At 37.9% G+C, this 21,041-nt stretch overlaps 1 protein-coding gene across 1 annotated transcript; it reads right to left on the reverse strand.

The window, feature by feature from the left end:
• Positions 1-777: 777 nt before the first annotated feature.
• Positions 778-18,867, reverse strand: LOC101349177 (protein NipSnap homolog 3A-like). The gene is made up of 7 exons (XM_004372356.2): positions 18,861-18,867; positions 13,234-13,310; positions 7,514-7,724; positions 5,345-5,503; positions 2,921-3,070; positions 1,006-1,092; positions 778-917 (listed from the first exon to the last, which is right to left on the reverse strand). Exons 1-7 carry the CDS (start codon positions 18,865-18,867, stop codon positions 841-843), a joined length of 768 nt encoding a protein of 255 aa, XP_004372413.1. The 3' UTR covers positions 778-840.
• Positions 18,868-21,041: the final 2,174 nt, after the last annotated feature.

Genomic DNA, 21,041 nt, shown 5'->3' on the forward strand with positions numbered 1-21,041 from the left:
CTATAGCAACACAGCAATAGCTCCAGAAAAGGGGATAAAAATATAAAATGAAAATAAAAAGAATTAGAATGGATATGTAGGCTTTTATTAGGGTAAGTATGTCCATAACCATAAAAGATCTCTTTAAAACAAATAGATGTCCCAAGTATCTTTGCTAAATAGTAATTCAAAACAAAGTAAAAATTAGTAAAATTAATTATAAATTAACACATTTCAGCATATAAATCAACAAGCCTTGAAAAAATTTTTAATACCAAGACCTAATTACATTCTTTTCTAAGTTAGAGTAACTAATAATGTGAAAACCATAATTAATACAGATTACACAAATTATACTTTTCCAACGCAAAGGAATATATTTGATGTAATAATCTTATGAATCCCATTTGATACTATAAAATAAACTTTACTGGACACAATTAAAAAATCTCAGAAAAACAGATACCCTGAAAAAGGTAGATACTGTATATAAATAATTTAAAAATCATGTCACCGGCATGAAAATATAACATCATTTTAATATAAGAAAATGCTGTACCAAAAAGGCTGTCAAAATACAGAAGAAGCAATATTTGAAAATAAAGGAAAAATCAAGATCACTAAGCAGTGGCAGCTATTTCTAATGTATAACAGACACTGAAATGCCATAGGGGAAATGAACAGACCTATTTTCTGAAGTGGTAATGACAAAGGACAGAGGAAGCTTTTAGTAATGCAAGGGACACAGCTAATTCACTTACCACCTCCTTCAAATAAACGTGAGACTCTCTGGGGAGAATTTAAGCACCAATTGTAGATATATCTTATAGCAGTTAATGAAATGTCTCATCTCGTAGCAGACTATTTCAACGGTGAGAAAGATGTAGGAATCAGAAGCAGATTCTGCTGTGATACTAGGTAGTTGGCACTTTCCTGGCCTGGAAAAAAAAAATCATAAGACAAATAAAGTTAATGACCTAATCAAATATGTTCTAAAAGTAATTCATGCCTAGTAAAATAGCTTACCAGCTGCCACAACTCTGGGGTCCTCATGAGACTGATGTCTCCCAGCTGCACGACTATCTGGACTCTCATGCCACCAAAGAACATGAACTGCAGAAATAAACCCAAAATAAAGAACATGGCATTCCCATAAATAAGAACTACAGAAAAGTGAATCAGATCAGAGACATTAAGTCTCATTCTTTAAATCAAAATAGTGAATATCAAAAAGGTAAAACTAAATACGTTAGTGTCAAGATTTCAGAGGGGTCAGAGATTTGGGAAAGAAATTTATAAATTAACTAATCAAACTGGTTTTACTGATGAAGCAAGAGAAGGCTGGAGAGGGGAGGTAAGGTAACATGTGAAGACAAAATCAAAACTATACTCAAGTTTCATAACTTCCTACTGTATTTAAAAAAGCAAGATTACAAAGAGAGTTGTGTTTACTGCAGAAAATTTAGATGATACGAAGAAGAAAATAAAAATAAGCATAATCTTAACCTCTCAAAGAAAACCTCTTAATATTTGGTCTATTTCCTTTAAAAACTATGTAAAATCAGATTAGGGTTATACTGTATAGTATGCTTAGTAACAGATTTTTAAAACTCAACAATATATTTTCTATGTCAATTTAATTTTTGATGGCCAAGCTAATTCCTCATACATATTTATAAATACACAGATAATACTAGATATATTATATATCCTTTGAAATTTCCTTCCTGTATAACTAAACATATCTATACACATATACACCAATGCATATTTCTTAGAAGTAAAATTATTGGCAAAGACAATGAGAAAAAGCTAAGGCTTTTTATTTATATTGCCAAATTTTTTTGGGAAAAATTAAGCCAATATGAACCCAATAGAGTATATGAGTACTTATTTTTTCTTGACCTTCTTAACATTATGTTTACATCTATAGTTATATCTGTATCTATATCTACATCTGTATGTCTTTGCTAGGTTAAAAATAGTATCTGATTATTTTAATCTGCATCACCTTAAATATAATTGAGACGCCATCTGTATGTTTACCTTTGTGTAAGTTTTTATTTTATTTTTTTGCTTTTGCATTTCATACATTTATATGTATACACACACATATATATGTATGTGTGTGTGTGTATGTGTATATATGTATATATGAAATACCACAATAAAAAGACCAAAATGTTAATGGCATTATCTCTAAGTAGTGGGAAATGAGCAATTTTTTCTTCTTTGTTCTTGCCCATGTTTTTAATATTTATAAAAAATATGTTACTTTTGTATTCAGAAATAATCTCCGTCCTAAGTAATTTTTTAATATTTTTAAAATTATTGTACTTTAGATGAAGGTTTACAAAACAAACTAGCTTCTCATTAAACAATTACTACAACATTGTTTTGTGACATTGGTTACCAACCCCACGACATTCAATACTCTCCCTTCTAACCCTTGGGTTCCCTATTACCAAATTTCCTGTCCCCTCCTGCCTTCTAATCCTTACCCCTGGGCTAGTGTGCCCCTTTAGTCTTGTTTTGCTTTATGGGCCTGTCTAATCTTTGGCTGAAGGGTGAACCTCAGGAGTAACTTCATTACTGAGCTAAAAGGGTGTCCAGGGTAATAATTTTTTTTTTAAATCAATAAAAGTACATTCAGAGGAAAAAAAAAATGAAAAAAGTAGATTATTTCTTGAGGCTCCTTCATTTTTTCAGTTTTGTCATTGCATGTACCAAGGAAAGCAAGCAGTTCAGTATTTGAAAAAGGATTCATAAGGTGTAAATAAATTAGATGTAAAGATTTTTTGAACCCTTAAAATTACCAAAAACTAAATGTTTGGCAATAAAAAATCGTATGCCATAATGAGAAAAAGAAACAAACTGACACAAAAAACATGAGTAGATGACTAATATACTTTGTAATTATCACATAAGGGAAGAATTGTACCTCTGTTGAGTACTCCATATTCTGTGTGGAAAACTCCAACCAGTTTAGCATAGTTTAGATTGACATGAGAATTAACTGCCCTTTGAAACGCATCACCCCACAGAGCTGGTCCACCAGGTTTCATCTGAAAACTAACCAGTTCATAGACTCCTAAAGTAGGGAGAAAGAGATTTCACAGAAAACGTTCAAGCAACTTCTAATCATGTTTAGTCTGGTTCCAGTGGAAGGCTAATCTACATAAACAGATTTGAGGGTCATGCACCTACACGTTTAAAAAAAGAACAGTTGCCACTGACTCATGGTGACCTCATGTGTGTCAGAACAGAACTGTGCTCATAGTGTTTTCAATGGCTGATTTTTCAGAGGTAGATTGCCAGGGCTTTCTTCCAAGATGCCTCTGGGTAGACTGGAACCTCCAACCTTCCAGTTACCAGCTGAGCATGTTAACTGTTTTCATCACCCAGAGACTCACCCATGTTTATGTTGCTGTTGTTAGTTGCTGTTGAGTTGATTCCGACTCCTGGCAACCCCATGTATGCAGAGTAGAACTGCTCCATACACTTTCCACGGCTGTGATCTTTCAGAAGCAGATTTCCAGGCCTGACTTTCCAAGGTGCCTCTGGGTGGTTCAGACCGCCAACCTTTCACGTAGCAGTTGAGCACTTTACCATTTGTGCCACCCAGGGACCCCCTATGTTTATGACCTCCTATGTTTATGGTGTTGTGTGCCATTGAGTTGATTCCAACTCATAGCGGCTCAATAGGATAGAGTAGAACTGCCCCATAGGGTTTCCTAGGCCACAGTCTTTATGGGATCAGATCTCCAGGTCTTTTCTCTGGAGGAACAGCTAGTGGGTTTGAACTACTTACCTTTCAGTTAGTAGCTGAGTGCCACCAGGGCTCCTTATGTTTATGTAGATGTATCTATTAATTTTTTGCATTATTTTTCTTCACTTTTATGCTTAGTAAGTTCTTGCCCATGTTTAAGAGTCAGTTGTTAAGCTTAATCATATAGAAGAAAAAGAAAAAGCTCTGGAAGCAATATATAAGCTATTATCTCAAATATTTTTATTTCTTATCCTAAGTATTAAGTATTTCATATCTCCTATGTTTCTCTTTTCGTTACAGTTTTTGAGAGGCAATACTTTTTTCTTTGGATAATTTCCCCCTACAGGTTTCTATTTCCAACAAGAATAGCAAGCAAATAGTGGACCTGAAGTGATGTCTCTGAGCTTTTAAGGAAAAAAAAAAAAAAAAAAGAGAGAGAGATGGTTTTGTTGTTCCTAAGTATTCAGGTAAATACTTAAAAAGGATTTGCTTTCATCTTCTGGTAGGAAGTGTGTTGTAGGTAGAGAAAAAGAAATTAGGGGACAAGTAGACTTGAGAAGTAATAGGAAAAAAAAATGCAAAAGATACTGAAGAATAAATAACAGCATAGAGGAAGAGAACCTGAATTTGACAGTATCCTAGAAGTCAACTATTTAGGTAGTGTTGAACGCTAAGGGCAAGTATAAGTGGATAAGCATCCAAAGAAGACTTTTCAAGCCTCTTGTAATCTAAAGCAGACTACAAAGTTGGGAATAATGGGGGAAATAAAATAAAGCTTAAATTAGTTTATGCTTTTCTAATCTGACCTTTATTTAAAACTGGACTGAGGTAATTATTAAAGTCAGCAAGAAATGAAATCAGCAAGAAGACAAATCTTTAGGAATTATTTCCATAATGAAAAATAAGAAAAAGACATAAAAGTTAGCCCACAGTAATACAGCCTGGCAGTTTCAGTTAATTCATTCCTCCTAAACAGTCATTTTTATAAGCAAAGATGTATTTAATGATTTAACATTAGCTGTAATTTGTGAGAAAAAACACTTTTGTATTAAAAGTTGATATTTTAAAATTATGACAAAATTTCATACACCATTTTTCATCTACCTACACGTTTTCCCTGCTTCCAATCCTCAACTCCTCAACTTTTACTCATCATTTCAACTTTATATAACATAGCTAAGTTTTAAGAATTAATAAGATTCAATTTGGAAAAACACTTCATTATTTAATGCCCATTGTTTTAAGAAGTCAAATTCATCTTTATCTCAACAATTGCCATATTATTGTTGTTGTTGGTTGGTGTTGAGTTGATTCTGACTCATAGCAACCCCATGTGTGCAGAGTAGAACTGTGCACCATAGGGTTTTCAAATTTGTGACCATTCAGAAGTAGATCACCAGGCCTGTCTCCTGAAGCGCCTGCCGACCTTTCGGCTAGTAGTCAAGGGCTTAACTATCTGTGCTACCCAGGGACTCCTACTGTATAAAACAAAGGATTTCTTTCATTTTTTTCCTGTGGACCTTTAGTTTTTACAGCTTATGGTCTTTAGATATTTTAGTCATCAATATTCAAAGTGATGAAGAAGGAAAGGTCTACCTTCTTTTGGAGGGTTTTCTATTTTGCACCATGGTACCAGGTAAGAAATCTCCCACTCTTGCTTATCTATAAGAGGCAAATTTGGGATAAGGAATTGTTCTTGCCATTCCTTATTTTTGGCCAAGGCTTTCTGAACTTCAATTTGATGAGCAAAATTATCTATGGGCAGAAAAATAAAAATTTTCAATTTAAAATCTCCTATATTTTTTGGGATTTCATTAAATTCGATATACTTACTTCAAGGACATATAGGGACATTGTGTTATACAGTAAAACCTGAGAAAGCGGGAACCTGTGTAAGGCGGAAACCTGTCACTGAAGGAAAACTCAAACACTTTCCACTAAAAGGAGGGTTAGAAAAGTGGTAAGACTGTACTCTGTCAAAGGTGGAGGCGTTCCCATCGAGTTCCAGCTCTCACAGTTTTCACTGTATCTTTGGAGATACCAAGATAAACACATGTGATATCTGAGGTCAAGCTGCTCTTGGTCTAACAGGGAAATAGAAATGTAAACAACTAATTATAATGCATTTTTTAGGCTCCACCATTTACTAGGCAGTTGTATGACTTAAGTAAGTTATTCAATCTTTTTATGCACCTGTTTTCTAATCTGTGAAATGGGGATAATAATCTAGTGTCTATCTCCAGGGCTGTTGTGAGGATTAAATGAATTAAGATGAACAAAGTTTATAATAGTGCTTGGAACCTAGTTAGCACTCAATATATGTTAATTATTCTTATTAATTTAATTGAGGCATGTCATTTATAGTCCCAGCTTAGAGACAACACTCTTTTTCGCTTTGGTGCTGGTGGTGGAGAATGGTCAGATCAACGTACACCTTGAATCAAATGTAACGTAAGTGATATTAAGATGTACTTTTTAAGCCTTTTCTGTTTTGAACAAATAGCTTCCAAACAAATGAAGCCAATTCTCTTACCTACTGTTACCCATTCTTTTTCCTCATTACTTAGTTTTCTTCTGTTTGAATTAGGGCCTCATAAGACTAATGGTAGAAGAGTTATATGGTTTATGCTGGGGATAAGGAATAACACCTCTATTACAGATTGAGTTATATTAGGACTTTATTATTTTAATGGGGCATGATTCAACTTGGGGCATACCTAAAACAAGCATTGTGTTTTAAAGGGGCTAGTTCTATTATAATAGGGAAAAATACCAAGTATGGACACGTTAAGTATAGAATGACCATTTTTCATATTATTTTTTGACTATTGACTTTGGATACTGATCACAAAACATTAAATGGAATTATTGAAAGTTCTCTGGATATCACCAAGTCCATGTAGATTGCCAAGTAAAGAGATGGAAACCAAAACAACCAAACCCACTGCCGTTGAGTCAATTCATACTCATAGCCACCCTATAGGGTTTCCAAAGCTGTAAATCTCCACAGAAGCAGACTGCCACAACTTTCTTCCATAGAGCCATTGGTGGTTTCGAACCCCCAACCTTTTGGTTAGCAGTTGATCTAGGCATTCCTGTAACCTGTTCTACCGCTGCTAAACCAGGAGTAGGTCAGTTTCAATGTGGGGAGAACTCTGATCCCTTTGCCTTTTTCTCCCTAGTAGTATAATAACAGTGAACTCCCTGAAACTCTGGGGGCAGAAATGAGATAAAAGTAGTCCCCTAAACATAACAGAATAATTCATTCTCAGAGTTGGGTAAAGGCTTACAAGTTAACTATCATCCTCCATCATCCTCTACTTCCCCAAAGCCCTATGTGCTTGAACTGTTTCTACTAAAACCCTGATATCCAGCCATAGCTTCAATAATAAGAAAAAATAACTTTCTTTTGGTGATACTAACACATTTGGGTTCTTAACAATCACTGCTTTAAATTTTTCATAAACCATTTTTATAATAAAACATTCTAAAATTTTTCTGAGAATTAAAGTGTAATTCATAATTTTATGATTTAAGATATGTGACTACACATTTTCCCCTCTATGATAACATAAGAATTTGAGCAGGGCTTGTTAAAGGTGTACTATCGGGAAGAGCAACCACTCAATTTTTTTTGGTTTTGGTTTTTAAAGGTTTTACTTGACCTGTATGTATTTACAGTAGTAGAGATCTAAGAACTAAGTCTCACGTTGCATCTAACAGAATGAAAATCTGTACTGAACCCTTAGGCTGGATGACTCATACCATACTTCCAAATATGAAACACTTTATTCACTCTGCCTCCAAATTCTACACTCCAGAATCCAATCAGTTCAGAGTGAGCTGTCCGAAGATAAATGTTTTTCTTAATATTTTCCAGGAACACACTCATCTTTGAAGGTTTAAGGTAATAAGTACGAAATTCATAGAATGTCCCATCATACTGTCTAGGGCCCGTAGCAAAAGATGAACACACCTGAAGAAAGATAAGACAAATTTCAATATTTTGGGGATGTAGAAAACAACAAAAACAAAGCCATTGTTGCAACCCTATGTGCAACAGAGTAGAACTTCTCCATAGGGTTTACTTGGCTGTAGTCTTTACGGAAGCAGATCACCAGGCCTTTTTTCCATGGTGCTGCTGGGTGGGTATAAACCACCAACCTTTAGCTTAGTAGCCAATTGGAAACCACTTGCATCACACAGGGACCTTTTTGGGGAAGTAGGATTTACTATAGGATGTCATAGTCAAGTCTGAATCTGGAAACAAGGGACACTCATTAGAATCATAATCCATGTTGGTACTTCTGTTGTCATCTCTAGAAATCTTTGTTTATGTAGAGGTGTCGATAAAGAGAGCAATCTTAAATATGCTGAATATACGGCTACTCTTTCTTAGCAATAAGAAACAGCGATTATATATGTAGACCTCACCAGATGGAATACATAGCAATCAAATCAACTTCATCTGTGGAAAAGGATGATGAAAAAGCTCAATATCGTCAGTCAGAACAAGGGCAAGGGCTGACTATGGAACAGACAATCAATTACTCATATGCAAGTTCAAGTTGAAGCTGAAGAAAATTACAAGTCCACAAGAGCCAAGTACGACCCTGAGTATATCCCACCTGAATTTAGAGACCATCTCAAGAATAGATTTGACACATTGGACACTAATAACTGAAGACCAGACAAGTTGTGGAATGACACCCTACATGAAGAAAGCCAAGAGGTCATTAAAAAGACAGGAAAGAAAGAAAAGACCAAAATGGATGTCAGAAGAAACTTTGAAACTTGCTCTTGAATGTCAAATAACTAAAGTGAATGGTGGAAATGATGAAGTAAAAGAGTTGAACAGAAAATTTCAAAGGATGGCTCAAGAAGACAAAGTAATCTATTATAATGACATGTGCAAACATTTGGAGATAGAAAACCTAAAGGGAAGAACATGTTCGGCATTTCTCAAGCTGAAATAACTGCAGAAAAAATTCAAGCCTCGAGTTGCAATACTGAAGGATTCTAAGGGGAAAATATTAAACAACACAGGAAGCATCAAAAGAAGATGGAAAGAATACATGGAGTCACTATACCAAAATGAACTGGTCGACGTTCAACCATTTCAGGAGGTAGCATATGATCAGGAACCAATGGTACTGAAGGAAGAGGTTCAAGCAGCACTGAAGACACTGGCGAAAAACAAGGCTCTAGGAATCGATGGAATACCAGTTGAGATGTTTCAACAAACGGATGCAGTGCTGGAAATGCTGACTCTGTATGCCAAGAAATCTGGAAGACACTGGCCTGGCCAACCGACTGGAAGAGATCCATTATTTATGCCTATTCCAAAAAAGGCTGATCCAACCGAATGTGTAAATTATTGAACAGTATCATTAATATCATATGCAAGTAAAATTTTGTTGAAGATCATTCAAAAGCAGCTGCAGGAGTACATCAACAAGAAACTGCCAGAAATTCAAGCCGGATTCAGAAGAGAATGTGGAACAAGGGATATCACTGCTGATGTCAGATGGATCCTGGCTGAAAGCAGAGAATACCAGAAAGATGTTAACCTGTGTTTTATTGGCTATGCAAAGGCATTTGACTGTGTGGATCATAACAAATTATGGATAACACTGAGAAGAATGGGAATTACAGAACACTTAATTGTGCTTATGAGGAACCTGTACATAGATCAGTTGGCAGTCGTTCGAACAGAAGAAGGGGATACTGTGTAGTTTAAAGTCAGGAAAGGTGTGCATCAGGGTTGTATCCTTTCACCATACTTATTCAATCTGTGTGCTGAGCAAATAATCCAAGAAGCTGAACTTATATGAAGAAGAACGCGGATTGGAGGAAGACTCATTAACAACCTGTGTAACGCAGATGACACAACCTTGCTTGCTTAAAGTGAAGAGGACTTGAAGCACTTACTGCTGAAGATCAAACACCACAGTCTTCAGTATGGAGTACTGGATTACACCTCAAAACAAAGAAAACAAAAATCCTCACAACTGGACCAATAAACAACATCATGATAAATGGAGAAAAGATTGAAGTTGTCAAGGAGTTCATTTTACTTGGATCCGCAATCAACACCCATGGAAACAGCAGCCAAGAAATTAAACAATGCATTGCATTGGGCAAATCTGCTGCAAAAGACCTCTTTAAAGTGTTAAAAAGCAAAGCTGTTACCTTGAAGACTAAGGTGTGCCTGACCCAAGCCATGGTGTTTTCAACCACCTCATATGCATGTAAAAGCTGGACTATGAATAAGGAAGACCAAAGAACTGACGCCTTTGAATTGTGGTGTTGGAGAAGGATATTGAATATACCATGGACGGCCAAAAGAACAAACAAATCTGTTTTGGTAGAAGTACAGTGAGAATGCTTCTTAGAAGCAAGGATGGTGAGACTGTCTCATACACTTTGGACATGTTATCAGGAGGGATCAGTCTCTGGAGAAGACATCATGCTTGGTAGAAGGTCATCGAAAAAGAGGAAGACCCTCAATGATCTGGATTGACACAGTGGCTGCAACAGTGGGCTCAAGCATAACAAAGATTGTGAGGGTGGCGTAGGACTGGGCAGTCTTTCGTTCTTTTGTATATAGGGTCGTTAATGAGTTGGAACCGACTCGACGACACCTAACAAGAACAACTTTTTTAGCAGGGGTCCACCTTCACTCATTTTTCATGAAAAGTTGTTCAGAAGAAGGCAATGGGATCTTAAAGATACTCCCTTATGCAAGAATTACAATTAGGATCCTAATAAGTTTACAAATAGTTTTCCTTTATTTGGTGAATTTTCCATTTTTAGGCAATTATTACATGTGTTATAGTTATTCATTATGCAATATTTATATTTGTAAAACATGCAGCTCTTCTGGAAGGTACAACGGAAATATATTTACTAGCAGAAAAATTTTTTTTAAGGTTCTTAAAAAGGTGAAAATTGCTGTTCAGGTCAGAAAGTATTTCCTAAAACTAATGAGGCAGAACACTGATCAAAAATAGCACTGGAATGTAACTTATGTAATACCAAAAACCAAATCCATTGCCATCGAGTCGATTCCGACTCACAGGGGCCCTATAGGACAGAGGAGAACTGCCTCATAGGGCTTCCAAGGAGCAGCTGGTGGATTCAAACTGCTGACATTTTGGTTAGCAGCTGAGCTCTTAACCACTGCGCCACCAGGGCTCCAACTAATGCAATAGAAGTCTATAATCCATCCAATGGCACTGTAACATTGTGGTAGATTATATGAATACTAGAAAGAGAAAAATCAATGAGTTAGAATTGTCTGAATCATGATTAGTTTTTAATTATAGATGCAATGTAAAACAGGGCATTTAATCCATCCAGTTATACCAGGTGGATGGGAATATCTCTTAATAATCTTTAGTTCTCTTTGTAAAAGTCATATACTTACTATGTAACCTTCTGTTCTAAATTGGTCCCCTGAGTGCATTTAACTTTCAGTAGGAAATAATCTGCCAGAAATTATCCTACCAGAAATTTCTCTGTGTACAGAGGCATACACATGTATATATACACATTTGGCATTTTATTTTAGAAATTCATCTTACCTGAGATTGGTTAACACTTGCCTGTTCCCAGAAGCCCATTACAGCAGAATAATCTATTAAAAGAGAGTTTTGGTACCTACAAAGCTATGAATGAATTTTGGGCTTACATTGACTACTGGTATGGCAAATGAAATCAGTAAGCTTTTAGCTCTATTATATTTTGGTTACAACATACAATTGTGTATGTATTTTATTCAACTATGGATAATACGACTTAATTGTAATTGTCATTCTTAAGTTCATTCCATTCATGTCCATTTTGAGTTATATTCTTCTTGTCCAGATGTCTAAGCTTGCTTGGAAAGCAAGTACTCCCACCAAAAACAATTGCAGCTATCCCTTCTTTTGGTAGACATTCTCTTTGTGTCATTTTAGCCAAACTCTAATAACAGAATGTGCAAGTAAGCAACACCTAGTATCTATGGTTTAAAAAGTATTCAAAGTAAAATATAAATATATGAGAAAATGGACCAATGAAGTATTTGTAAAAATTGCTTAAGTTGATTTTCAGGGAGTTTGTATTTGGACAACTAAAACGTGGTCAAAAGCACACATTTTTATCATTATTTTTCACAGGAGAAATATATAAGAGGGACGCCCAGGAAAAATTTTAACAGCAGTGATGGAGGTGTGGTTGGGGGATAAGCCAATTTTTGTTGCAGATCAGAGACTAGAATACTGGGAGAGGAACCATAATAAGTGCTTTAAAGCACCCTCACCATTGCCAACAAGTTGATTTTGACTCATAGTTGCTCTGTACGACAGAGGAGAATTGCCACATAGGGTTTCCGAGGCTGTCATCTTTACAGAAGCAGATTACCACATCTTTCTCCCTCAGAACTGCTGGAGTGTTCCAACCACAGACCTTTCGGTTAACAGGCGAGAGCTTAAACACTGCACCACCAGGCTTTCTTATCTCCAAGTTAGGACTCATTCTCAACAGCAGTGGCTTCCAATTCACTTATAAGAGAACTGGTTGATATTTAATAAAGTCGAAGCTCAGAATAAGGTTGTAAAGAAATAATCCTTGGCTCTGCCCTAGAGACGGTAAATCTTTAGTCTTCACCAGAATGTCTTTTTCTAGAATAGTTTATCCTCCCCTTCTGCCTGTTAAGAGTAAAAACACTGAACATCGAAAGGGTAAAAAAAAAAGTCTCTAGGTTGGATTTACCTAGGCCAATGCCCAAGGCAAAATCACTGTGCTCTGTTTTGTACATTTCTCATCTAAGGGTTAGGTGAGTTTGTTTATAATCGTCCTATTTGCTAAGAGGTTCCTGACCCTAGCCGATGTAATTCTTAAGCGTGGGAAGCGAAAGCACGAGACGCGACCTCCGGGCTGGGTCCTCCCCAACCCGGACCCTGGGCCTCCTCTTCAAGGCTTTCTGCAAGATGCTCGGGCGTTGTGCATTTCGTTTCAAAGAGGGAAGCTGGTTCTGTTAAAAGTGGCTGATAGTCCTCTTCCTCCTTCAACCTTCAGTAAGAGGGAGTGGTGACTTGTAAACGGAACATCAATAGGAGAATCCCGCAAAGCGCCTGGCCAAACAACAGCCTGGTGGGCGCTCGCTGAGCCGCAGCCGCGACGCTTCTGGGCGGCAAAAACGCGACAGACGGCGCGCCTCAAGGGTGTCCTCAGGGGCGCCTGGCCCTAAGCCAGAAAAGCCCACTGTCCACTGCTGCCCGCGAAAAGGAGGCGATATCGACAAGCGATCGCCTTCCTCCGGAGGCTGCATCTCGGAGTCCTCCCCTTATGAGGTTGGGGGAAAAAGCGCGGAGATCGCAGTATGGGCGCGCGCGTGTGTGTGTAGGTAGAGCGCATGCGAAGGGCTCCTGCGCGCGTGCACTGCAGATACCCTTCCCCTCCCCCCAGGAACACGACCGGCGCGCCCTTGTGGCCAGTACCTGAGGCGCGAGGGGCCGGGCGCCTAGAGCCCTAGTCGGGCCGTTTCGGAGGACGAGCAGGGCAAGGGCTTCGAACGCTGCAGAGAAGGGCAGCAAGCAGTTATCTTTCTCCGACCCCTTTCCTGCTTCCCGATAGGGAAATGGCTGTGGCTGCACCAGTGGCAGACTCGGACTGCAGGGCGGGTTTCGGCGGGGCCTGCTCCTCCCCCAGTCGGGAGGCGCGGCCCCAAGGCCTGGGTCGCTTGTCTTTTTCAGCGGGCAGGGGCACGACGCCAGGAACGTTTTGTGTCACTCTTACTCGTCGACTGAAGGAGCCCAGGTGGTGCAGTGGTTAAGAGCTACGGCTGCTAACCAAAAGGTCATTGGTTCAAATCCACCAGCCACTCCGGGAAGAAAGATGTGGCAGTCTGCTATCCATAAAGATTTACAGCCTTGGAAACTCTATGGGTCAGTTCTGTGTCCTATATGGTGGCTAAGAGTCAGAATCAACTCCACGGTGATGGGTTAGTATGCTTCAAGAGTCCCTGGGTGGTACAAGCAGTTAATATGCTCTGCAGTTTTTCTTTGACCTATTGCGAAGGTCACCTTTTGTTGCCCCGAACTCGTTGCCTCAGATGTCAGAGAGGATATTAGAATTAGCTGAATGCTGAGATTGGTCCTGCTCCACAGTTGTGGGTCCACCACCTCGTCTGCTTCATGTTTGTGGTACAGGGTGTGTATGTATGTTCACTGAGAAGGAAGTATGGAGTGAGTATGTAATACTTTGCTACAAAACCAGAGAGGTTTTTGCCAAGGTTAAGTTGTTTATAAGGTCCCTGGGTGGTGCAAATGATTTGCTCTTGGCTACTAAGTGAAAGGTTGGCAGTTCAAACCCACCAAACAGCCCTGTGGAAGAAAGGCCTGGCAATCTGCTTCTGTAAAGATTACAGCTCAGAAAACCGTATGGAGTTGAGTTCTACTCTGTAACACATGGGGCCACCGTAAGTTGGAATCGACTCCAAAGCAACGAGTTTGGTTTATTTTATTTTTTGTAGTTACGTTGTGTGTGGTGTAACGTGTACAGAAAATACCAACTAGGCCTTCGGTTTTTGCATTAAGTTCATTCTCAGTCCCTATTACCAGCCCAAGCATGACTTTGGAATGCTCCTAATAATGCTTTACATTAGATTTCCCAGGAACTCAGGGGAATGGAGCCACCGAGTGAGAGTTAAAAAAGTCAAATTTAATGATACATAGTTTGAAATCAAATAGTTTTGTAAGTCTTAAAAGCAAAACAGCAGACCTCTGATATAGTACTCCCTATCCCTTGTTCCTGGTCCCCAGAATAACTGCTTTCAACATCTTTAAGGGGTTTCTTCTAAAGATTGTTTTCATATTCCTAAATAATAGGCATATTCTGCTGTTTCTTAATTTTTTTCAGTTATATTTAGTATCTACTGATTTCTTTCTATGGAAGAAGCGGTTTCAGGTCTCCTACATACCACTCCCCCCAAATGCACTTCCCTTCCCACATCTAATAATGATCACATTATTAGTAATTAGTTAACTGATCACATTACTAATTTACATTGTATCAAGGTTTATGTTATGCTAATTTATAATTACATTATTCCAAACATTGAAGTAATATTGCTTACATTATTAGGACTATGGAATTATTACAGGGCTGTCACCTGTGATTGTACTGGTTGTGCCTTGTGCAAGTGCTTCTGAACTCATCTGTTCAGAGGAAGGGAGGCTTTTTAAAACTGGTAATTTCAGAAAGGATGCCTTAGATTTTCCAGAGAAGGGGCATCTATTTCTAATTAAGTAACACTAAACAAAGCATCATGTGCCAGGACTGGATCTATATGGTTAAACTGATTTACTTATACTTTTTGTTTTTTTTTGTTTGTTTTCCTGAAATTAACAGCTTATTCATCAAATTCTTTCTATTCACCAGGCACTTTTCTAGAAACTGGGTACAGAGGTGAACAAGAGGCAAACTTCTTGCCCTCTTGAAATTTACAGTCTATGCTGGGTGAAACAGAAAGCTAAAGAAGAGAGAAAAAACAACAACTCCATTGCCGTTTGTCCATTCTGACTCATGGTGACCCCACGTGTGTTGAAGTAGAACAATGCTCCATAGGTTCTTCAATGGCTGAATTTTCAGAAGTAGACTGCCCAGTCTTTTTTCTGAGGCACCACTGAGTGGGCTGGAACTTCCAATCTTTTGGTTAGCAGTTAAGTGCATTAACTGTTTGCACCACCCTAGGGACTCGGGAAATCTGTCTAAACCCAAACCAAACCCACAGCTGTCGAGATGATTCTGACTCATAGTGACCCTATAGTACAGGGTAGAACTGCCACATAGGGTTTCCAAGGCTGTAAATCTTTTTGAAAGCAGATTGTCACATCTTTCTCCCACAGAACAGCTGGTGAGTTCAAACGCTGACCTTTTGGTTAGCAGCCAAGTGCTTTAACCACTGTGCCACCAGGACTCCACTGGAAATATATCAGGGGTTAATAAATACAATGAAGAAAAATAATGTAGGATATGGGGGAAAAAAAAGAGCTGGAGAAAGGTAGCAGAGATTGCTAGCTATTTCCCAGTATCCAATCTTTTCTTTCTTTTTTTTTTGGTTCTTAGTAATAGAATCCATGCAGCTAATGTGGTTGTGTAACTAAGTCCTGACCAATGGGATGCAAGGGACAGTGTATCTGTGACCTCCCATAAGTGATCTTAAAGTGGGGCAGGGGTTATTGTCTTTCTTTGTCCCTTCCTCATTTCTCCTTGCTGGAATATGGATGTAGTGGACTATAAGGTGGAAGCCCAACGCTGAAGATGGTGGAACAAACAACAAGAGAGAAGTCTAGGTTTCTGACACTGTGAAGGCACCATACCTGGAGCCCTGGACTGCCCATCACTGGGCTTTTTCTTTTTTCTTTTTTAAATTGTGCTTTAGGTGAATATTCACAGAGCAAGTTAGTTTCTCATTAAACAATTAATACACAGATTGTTTTGTGACATTGGTTGCCAATGCTGCGATATATCAACCCTCTCCCCTTCTCCACCTTGGGTTTCCTGTTTTCATTTGTCCAGTTTTCTTGTCCCTTCCTGCCTTTTCGTCTTTGCTTTTAGGCTGGTGTGCCTATTTAGTCTCATATGCATAATTGAACTATGAAGTACGTTCCTCACCTGTGTTATGGATTGCCTTATAGACCTGTCTAATCTTTGGCTGAATGGTGAACCTCAGGAGTGACTTCAGTTCATTGGACTTCTTTTACATGAGAAATCATTCTAGTTTAGGCCACTGTTATTTGGCTTAACCCTATAATCTTAAGCAATATGCGGGTAATTTTTCTTATGTTGGGTTTTTTTTTTTTTTTTAAATCACTTACTGTTGTTGCTGTTAGGTGCCATCGAGTAGATTCAGATTCATAGTGACCCCATGTCACTAAGTATTATTAGTCACCAGATTCTTTGCCAAAAGTATGGTATACATTTCCTCTCGATATAATTAAACACTTTAGGCAATTATCCTTTCTGGAATTCTTTGTTCTTTTTATTCAGTCTAGGCTAGTTTTTCTCTAAGAAGTCATGGCAGTAATTCTGGGTTTTCCTTTCAGTGATATATTAGGGAATTTCATTTGCTTTGTGTTTTTAAATGTTTAACAAATGTTGTTAGGTGCTGTCGAATTGGTTCCGACTCCTGGTGACCCTATGTACAACAAAATGAAACAGTGCCCGGTCCTGCGCCATCCTCACAATCCTTTCTATGCTTGAACCAATTGTCGCAGCCACTGTGTCAGTCCATCTCGTTGAGGGTCTTCCTCTTTTTTGCTGTCCCTCTACTTTACCAAGCATGATATCCTTCTCCAGGGACTGATCCCTCCTGACAAAATGTCTGAAGTATGTGAGATATAGTCTTGCCATCCTTGCTTCTAAGGAGCATTCTGGTTATACTTCTTCCAAGAGAGATTTGTTCGTTCTTTTTCAGTCTATGGTATATTCAGTATTCTTCACCAACACCACAATTCAAAGGTGTCAATTCTTCAGTCTTCCTCATTCATTGTCCAGCTTTCAAATACTTATAAGGTGATTGAAAACACCATGGCTTGGGTCAGGAGCACCTTAGTTTTCAAGATGACATCTTTGCTTTTCAACACTTTGAAGAGGTCTTTTGCAGCAGATTTGCCCAATGCAATGCATTGTTTGATTTCTTAATTGCTGCTTCCATGGGTGTTGATTGTGGATCCAAGTAAAATGAAATCCTTGACAACTTCAATCTTTCCTCCGTTTATTATGATGTTGCTTATTGGTCCAGTTGTGAGGATTTTTGTTTTCTTTATGTTGAGATGTAATCCATACTGAAGGCTGTGGTCTTTGATCTTCATCAGTAAGTGCTTCAAGTCCTCTTCACTTTCAGCAAGCAAGGTTGTGTCATCTGCATAACACAGGTTGTTAATGAATCTTCCTCCAATCTTGATACCCCGTTCTTCTTCATAGAGTCAGGCTTCTCGGATTATTTGCTGAGCATACAGATTGAATAGGTATGTAGGGTTAAAAAGAAAATCAATTATATTGAGCTAGATCATCAAAAGGAGCTCTGGTGAGGCAATGGTTAAGCATTGGGCTGCTAACGGAAAGGTCAGTGGTTCAAACCCACCAGCAGCTTCGCAGGAGAAAAGACCTGGTGATCTGCTCTTGTAAAGATTACAGCCTAGGAAATCTTATGGGGCAGGTCTACTCTGTCATATAGGGTTGCCCTAAGTCTGAATTGACTTGAGGGCACACAACAACAACAGTAAAGTCATCAAAATGTAAAAGCAAATTCTTGATAAAGAAATAGACGTACGTCATTGTTAAGGCACTAAATATCAGGATCTAATGGTGGGATGGTGGGTGTAACAGCTTTAATAATTTTGAAGTAGTGATGAGCATAAAAGACATTTTAATATATTTTCAATAATTGCCGTGGAATTTAACAATATCTATGATTTTTATTGGTCAGAAAGTCACAGGTCCTGCTAATAATATTGTGATTTGTTTCCTACTTTGATAATGAAAGGAAATGCTTAATTTCAGTTAGAAATTGATGATGATAAAGATGTAACTGTTCCCCATCCAAGTTGCCAGATCCCCTCAATTCTATCCATAGACCCTTTTGAGTTCTATGTACCAGAGGTTAAGAACTACTTCTCTAGAGTCAGAGGCATATCTATGGAAAATAGCATCTATGGCAAGCACTGAAATTGCACATCTGTCCAAACATCTGACACTCATCTTTTAGATAACTTTACCATAGTATCAGCTCAAAAATACAAGTCAAGCTCATTAATCCTTTATACATTATGATACTACATGAAAATTACAACTGCACCTTCCTTGCTTTCACTGATGAAAATTGATCTAGGATGTGCCCAAAGTCATTTTTTTTTTTTTTAGTTTCCTCTCTTTCAACACTCAGCAGAACAAGATCACACAGTCTTCCTTGACCCATGGAGGCTCTCAAATACGAAAGCACATATTAGTTTTAACTTGATGAATGATCTCTCACACGTGGCGATGGAAACTGCTATGGTTACTAGAAACTGCTCAGTGCCTCCCTACCCCTTTCAAGTGGTGCCTTGGGCACATGCCATACCTGCCATACCTTAGATATGCTTCTGTCTAGAGTATGTACTGGGAGTGGAATTGCTGGGTCATAAGATATGCACATATTATCTTTACTAAGTAATGCCAGGGAAACCCTGGTGGTGTAGTGGTTAAGAGCTATGGCTGCTAACCAAAAGTTCAGCAGTTCAAATCCACCAGGTGCTCCTTGGAAACCCTGTGGGGCAGTTGTGCTCTGCCCTATAGGGTTGCTATGAGTCTGAATTGACTCGAAGGCAGAGTGAGTTTTTTTAAAGTAATGCCAAACTGTTTTCAAAATTTATATGCTTAATAGCAGTGCCTGAGGTTTTTTTGGTCAATTTTTAATTATTGCCCATCTGGTCTGGTAAAGCATTGTGTAACAAATAAGTATCATTTGAAAGGCTGTAGAAATTATATTATGTAGGCAAAGGGAACCCTGGTGGCACAGTGGTTAAGAGCTTGGCTGCTAACCAAAAGGTTGGCAGTTCAAATCCACCAGCTGCTGCTTGGAAACCCTATGAGGCAGTTCCACTGTGTCCTATAGGGTTGCTATGAATCGGAATCGACTCGATGGCAGTAGGTTTGGTTTGGTTTTGGTAGGCAAAAGGAACAATCTATTTGATGATGTTTCTGCTTGGTTTTGTCCAAAGGTCAGGTTCATACAAATCCTAACAAGGAACCAGAAGAGGTGGACCCAATGCTGGCCCAATTATGCAGGAGGGCGGTGGCTCTGCATGTAAATTCTAGATATTTGTGCTTTGGTAATACATCCCTTGGTAAGTACTTTCTTTTCTTAGTGTCATTCTGCTGCCACTAGATGGTGGCCTAGACTAACGTTGTCTTCATTGAGTCTCAAGCAGTGTGTGCATGTGTTTTTATTTTTGTTGTTACTTCTGAGTTCCTATGATTTAAGCTATCGGTATTTAGAGTTGAATTCATTCAGAGTTCTTTTTTGGCACGCTGGATTATATATTGGAGAAAAAAATTGAATGAAAGGTGAACTACTATCATAACGTTTATGGGTTGCTTTATTATCAATAAATAATTGATAATAAAAATAAAAATTAAATTTCATTCTATGCTTTTTAAAAAGTATCCTAATCATATCAGTGGATATTTGTTAAGCATCTTTTGTGTGGTAAGCATTGAATTTAATACTATGGGAAAAAGAAAAAAAAAGATTGGATTCCTTTTCTTGAGCTTTTCGATGTGTCTTGACATTCCCACGTCAGCCTGTATGCTGGCAGCCTTCAAGTAAGTGGCAAGAAAGATTTGTTAATAGCTCAATATTTAAATACAATACAAGTTAATTTAAAGTTGTTTCTTTTCATAAAACCATTATTTTTATTACTAAAACACATAAAGATATAGGTTTAATGTATACACACTATATCCTTTTTAGATACTGTGAATGAATTGGCTTTTTGTTTTTTTGGTTCTGCATTCAAAAGTGAATTTTAGTGGCAATAACACTTTAAAACCTCTCATCAATAAATGCAATTACTTCATAAAATAGGCCCTTGCCACTCCATTGCTTTGAATAATCTTCTTTATAATCTTTTCAGTATTAATTTCTAATGTTGTTACATTAAGGTCATATACTGAGGTTTGAGTGATGTTCTTTAGTATTCATTGAAACTTGCTTCCTTTCCTAATGTAGCATCAGTTTTTATAAATATATGATTGGATTTAAAGATATTTTCTAGTGTTTGAGTGCAAAGTTACAGACACATACACATGCAATCTCATTAACTTTGACACATACACATATAATCTCATTAATTTTGCTATTCAAATTGTGTATATCTTTATTACTTGACCTATTAATCTGACACCTGGAAAAAACCTATTGCAATCGAATCAATTCCAACTCATAACAACCCTATAAGACAGAGTAGAACTGCCCCTATGTCATTTTTCCTTCGCATTACTTTCAAACTTTCTGTGTCATGTTTTTGGTATATCTCTTGTAAGTAGAATCCAAACCCAAACCCATTGCCGTAGAGTTGATTCTGACTCATCCAGACCCTATAGGACAGAGTAGAGCTGCCCCATAAGGTTTCCAAGGAGTGGCTGGTGGATTCAATTTGCTGACCTTTTGGTTTGCAGCTGAATGTTTAAACGTAAATAGAATATAGCTGTATTAATTAGATTTATCCTAGAGATGCAAAGAAGCTTTAGCATTAGAAAA

This window comes from Trichechus manatus, unplaced genomic scaffold (assembly GCF_000243295.1).
Source record: "Trichechus manatus latirostris isolate Lorelei unplaced genomic scaffold, TriManLat1.0 scaffold00016, whole genome shotgun sequence".
NCBI classification, from domain to species: domain Eukaryota; kingdom Metazoa; phylum Chordata; class Mammalia; order Sirenia; family Trichechidae; genus Trichechus; species Trichechus manatus.

What these genes read in the sequence shown, in the direction of transcription:
- LOC101349177 (XM_004372356.2), bottom strand. An exon ending in CCCGGCCCCTCGCGCCTCAG is followed by an intron (nt 7,725 to 13,233) that starts GTACTGGCCACA and finishes ATCTTTCTTCAG; the next exon opens with GTGTGTTCATCTTTTGCTAC. An exon ending in AGAAAACCCTCCAAAAGAAG is followed by an intron (nt 3,071 to 5,344) that starts GTAGACCTTTCC and finishes TCCCTACTTTAG; the next exon opens with GAGTCTATGAACTGGTTAGT.